We start from the raw sequence: 5,227 nt of genomic DNA, 5'->3' as shown, positions 1-5,227 counted from the left end.
TAGGAGCCATGTAAATGCCACATTACAGAAGTGTTCCTGTGTTTGAAAGCTTTGGTACTGTAGTCTTCAGGTAAGGTGTATTCTACAGCAAACTCTGTGTCATGTCACTAGTTACTCTCTGGTGGTAGAAATTATCTACTTCTGGCCTACTTCCACTTATAGCTAAGTTTTTGTTGGCATTGCTTCATCTGATCTTAAGTTATGGTTTTTTGTTTATGTTTGTTAGCAGATTTTAACTGGCTGATGCAAATTTTTTTAAAAAAAGAAATGAAGGAGCAGCACTACATCATCCTTTTGCTCTTTGACAAGATCAGAGAGGGGATGGCATCAGGAAAGACTCCCTCCCCCCGCTATCCCATCTCCTCAAGTTTATGGACTGGTACTCTGCAAGTCTGGGTGTTAAACCTAGTGGTATTAAGAACTGCAGACTGAAAATTCAGATATACTGCCTTTCCTTTGTTGCAGGAGGAAGCGTTTTTTGCTGCAGGTCTGAGAAAGGGCAGGCTGGCATGGAGAAAGAGGTAAGTGAAGCAAAAGCCATGCTTTCCAAAGAGAAAAGTTTGAAAGGGGCTATTCCTAGCATTGCTATTTCATAATATTATTTGTAGTGTGATGGGAGGGAAGTCAGCAGACGCATAGGCTCCTTTATAGCATTGACAAGTCAAGGAGATGATTAACGAGAGTACCAGACAATGTAATGGTAGGAGAAGGCCCATAGAAGTTAAACAAAAGTGCCTTCAGAATTTAGAGAATTCCCATGATCCATAGTAGGACCTCATTGTGCTTGTCTACTGTTTCTATTTTTGATTAGATTTATAAACACAGCACCACATATTTTCATGTGGCTCATAGCCCCAGGGCAGAGAGAGATTGACTGCGCTGAAACTGTGAGGCTTGTGAATTTCGGGCAAGGGATGGAGTGAAATAAGTAGTGTAATTGTTTTTGTGGAGTGACCGTGGGACCTCTTCTGTTCTGAATTACACATGGTTCAACCCTTTGACCCAACCAACCTCGGCAATGCCTGGTAGATCTCCTAAAGCTGTGCTGAAAGGTCCTATCAGTGACATGTTGGAACATTATCTGTCATGTGAGATGTGTGCCAACAACCATATTAAACTACATTAATTACTAGTGAGGCCATGTTTGTGACAATCTCAACTTCATTTAACCCATCATCATGTTAGTTATTGTTTAAGCAGGAAGTACAAATGGGGACAATTTATGAAATCAAAATGCAGCACCAATGTTTTGTTTAATAAATTGTATGTTTTACTTTGTTTTATTTCCCTTCTAGTTTTTTTTTTTTTTTCTTCCCCTGGCATTTTTGTTCTTGTCATCAGCTCTGTAGCTTGAGTTTTTTGAGGGCTTTTCTATTTTAAGGGCAAGCAATAAAAAGACTACTTCTTAGTAACTGAGCTAATACACCAGTGAGATTGTTGTTTCTTTCAGTACAATTGTAAATGAAAGTTGACTGAAAGCACGGCGTTTGTTTCCCAGCAAGAAGCAAGAGTGCTAAGATAATTTGTGTAGGGCTGAAAGATCACACGTGGGTTACTTGCTTGATGTGCACCCTCACTGATTTACTCTCCAGCTAGTGGGGCTATGTATGGCCACGCTTGCACACCTCTGAGCATACTCATGAATGGAGTGTACAATTCTTTTTAATTGTATAAAATCAATTTTCTCATAGGTCTCACAGTCTAGGCAGCAGAGCTTTCTGTGGGTGCTCAAAAGGCAGTCCGGTATGTAGAAATTCAGAAAGATTCTTAGCACATGTTTGCTTTCTGAAGCATTTCTGTGTTTTATAGGGGAAGAGGCAAAAGCTCTCCCACGTGCTCCTGCGTGGGCAGCGTGCAGGTTCACTCATGCCTAGCTGTGCCTGGTGTTCTATTAGACTAGACACACAGGGTTACATCTTCCACCCACACAGCGAGCTGCTCTTTTACAACAAGCCTTTTCCTTTGGCCTCATTGTCTAGCTGGAATAAACAAAGAGTGGGGTGATTTATTTATTTAATTTTATTTATTTTTGATTGCTGCAGAGTCAACTAAAAATATCTTTGACCCTCCGAAGTGTCATTCTCTTTAGCAATGAAGAGTTTGTTCTCTGCAAAATCTAACATGGAGTACTTAAAGCAGACAGGTGCAAATACCAAGCTGTTTCTCTTTGGCTGCCATCCCTTAAATAGACAAAGTAATAGGCTGGGAAAAAGGAAAAGGTTCCAGCTCCAGCTGCATAACGGAAAGCCTTAACAGGGACTTAGCAGCTGGTTGCAAGAATTAAATGCTGTAAATACCAAGTAATGCATTTGTGTGTGTGTGAGTGCGTTCACAGAGGAATAAGTGCTTAGTGAAGCTCTATCCCTTTTTATGCAAGAGGATCATTCTTTGAAAACTGTGCTCTGCTTTCCGTTGAAAGGCTAATGCTCTCACTGAAGTGAATGAGAACAGAAGCCAACATACCTGTTCCTGTTTACCATTGTTACACTCCTTGGAGCATATCAGGCCTTATTATGTTCTTGGAGCCCTACCAGATTGACAATATTTCCAGCTACTTCTCTTTTGGCTGTATTCAAACAAGGCCCCAAAGGAAAAAACAAAAAAAAAACCCAACAACCAACAACAAGACAACCAACCCACAAACAAAACCATGGATGAATCTGCTGAGCTAGTTTGCTGATGTTAGAAACAGTTGTTCATATTAGGAACACCTAATTTAATTTCATGAAAGAGACATAACATGCCAGTATGTGTATGAATCTAAGGTATGCATTTCCTAAAAGGAACTAAAACTCTGTCATTCCAAAGTTGCTCTTCTTTTTGACTTCCAGCTTGCATGGGGACTGCTGTCTGGAAGCAGTAACTTTAACTCTAAGGCTGCTGATGAGGTCTGTCTGTGTGATCTTCGTAAGCAGATAAGGGTAGGGAGACAGCTCAGAGCAGAGCTTGTTTACAGCAGGACAGAAGAAAACAGCTAGACATAAATGAGGGCTGACGGTTTCATGAAGCACAATTGGTTGATCACAGATTCAATATGACTGCCCTGAACTGAGCGATGATCCGTACAGTATGCAAAATTCACTTTCTTGCTGGTCTGTGCCCACCAGCCTTCCAGCAGCTTTCCCAGAGCCCCTCAGCCACGGCTTTGAGTGGAACCAGAGCTGAACGCAGCATTGTTGTACCCAATTCCTTTTGACAACAATCACATTCTTTTAAAAACTTCATAGGTTTTAGTTGTCACTGGTTATAAATGAGGGTTTTTTCCCTCGCCATTGCTGCTGCTGCTGTTGTGGTGCTCGCTGCTCTCCCAGAGATGCGAGTGCTGCAGGTTCTGGTGCTCCTGGTTTCCCTTTGTTTCCGTCGGTATCAGAAAGCAGGCGGTGCGTTTTAATGATGACAGTGTGCAAAAAAGATTTTAAAGGTTTAGGTCCCCTTTTGAGTGACATGGTGATTAGTCTGCGCTGTGCTCAAACATTTCTAACTCCCCTTGTCTTTGCTGTAGTGCAGGACACTCAAGATAAAAAGACATAAAAAAAAAATTAAAAGGCAGGACCTGTTTTTCAGCAACAGTCGTGAAGATTTGAGGTAGGATGAATTGCTACCAACAGCAAGATCACCCTTTAAACTCGACTTTGCATGCAAGGGACATCCCCTTTCTGTGTGCTGGTTGTGGATGGAGAGATCTGATGCATTTGGTTTGTGGATGCAAGTTGTACCCCTGTTACAGCAGGTGTAAACCAGCACGGCCTTTGCATCACTTGAGGCTCTGGCTTCAGGTTGTGCAGCTTTTTTTTTAAATGCTTTTTAATGTTTATTTTGGTACAATGTTCTGTAATCAGAGGGGAGGCTTTCTGTAAGGATGTGTGTTCATGTGCATTGTCTCAGTATGCTCACAGAACTGGACTTTGCCTGCAAACAATCCAAATGGTCACTGAGAGCATTTATTTAATTTGCTATTGAAAACCTAAGTTTTTCAGGTATGTGCAAACTGATTAAAGAACATTTGCTTTAGACATAAATTTACATAAATACATACATTAAGTAGTAGTGACTAATGATAAAATGAATGTAAAATGCAACTGGATAATTTCCTGCCTATTCTCTGATGAGAAGGCAAAGTACTACAAGGGTAGAGGGGTTGGGAAAGGAAACCTAAAATAAAAAGCAGGGGAAATAGTGTTATTTACACAACTTAAAATTGCTCATGTGTAAAAGAGAGAAGGATGAGGAAATTGGCTGGAAATAGGTATGAAAGGAAAATGTCTTCTAATTTCCTCTCAAGCACGAAGTGACAAGAACATGTGTTGATTACACAAAGGCCACCACTGAAACACTCTGTTATTCAGCTATGTTGAGAAGTAACACTGGAAGAATTCAACTCAGCTGTTGGAAATCAAGCATTGCTTCCATTCTAAAAAATATGAAGAACATATTTTCAAAACCTGATTGCATTAAGGGACAAGGGCATCATCTCTTTGCAGTGCATAGGGATCACAAGCCTATTCCATCAATTGCCTGAAAATTCTAGTTGTGACTATTTGACTGAAGTACCAAATAATTTAGTCATTTGTGTCACTGAAAAATACAAAATTTGATGTTAACTGTATTGAATCCTAAAAAAAACAACTAGAACCCCTCAAAGATCCAACACTTTAACACCTTCCCTGAAACAAGACAAAAAGCTCTCCAAAATTCCAAACAATAAAAACCCCAAAACACACACATGCACAAATCCACTCCAGAACCCATTGCAGTTCACATCTTTATAATGTATAGGGAAGAAAAAATATATTTTTTTCTACTTTGTGCTGTGAAAGGAGCTTGTGCATTTTCCAGACTATAACAGTTGAAAGTTGACTATGGCCAATATAGTGAGCACTTAGTTTTGCTAGGCAAATCTGACATGCAGAAGGAATACACAGAATCTACTGCAGATCATCTTAATTCCATCAGAGTTGCGGATGTATAGTGATTTATACCACTTGAAAATTTGCCCCAGAATTTTTGGCTTGATATTGTTTTCTTTAGCTGCTAACATGAATTTGAAGGTTTTGTGTGGTGATTACACACAGCATAGTAAGAATAATTATCACACAGCAGTGTTACAAATACTCTGGAATCTTTAAAAGCGGCTCAATTAAAATTTTATGGCATGCAGGAATGCAGCAATTCTTTAATATTGCAAAGCAGACATAATTCTGAAGATACTAGTGGAATGAATGTGCAT

General features: G+C 39.9%; 1 protein-coding gene across 1 annotated transcript in view; it reads left to right on the top strand.

Annotated features, from left to right (window-relative positions):
* The first annotated feature begins 496 nt into the window (after positions 1–496).
* The window catches only part of LOC128942772 (uncharacterized), a 159,197-nt gene continuing 154,466 nt past the window's right edge, over positions 497–5,227 (top strand). Inside the window, exon 1 of the mRNA XM_054285451.1 lies at positions 497–521. Within this exon, the coding sequence (XP_054141426.1) occupies positions 510–521 (12 nt within the window). The 5' untranslated portion in view covers positions 497–509. The remainder of the gene's footprint in view (positions 522–5,227) is intronic.

The sequence above is a fragment of the Melozone crissalis genome, unplaced genomic scaffold, assembly GCF_028551555.1.
Source record: "Melozone crissalis strain CALT ecotype California unplaced genomic scaffold, PUWL_Pcris_2 ptg000042l_1, whole genome shotgun sequence".
Lineage (NCBI taxonomy): Eukaryota > Metazoa > Chordata > Aves > Passeriformes > Passerellidae > Melozone > Melozone crissalis.
This window is presented reverse-complemented; position numbering and strand designations above follow the sequence as displayed.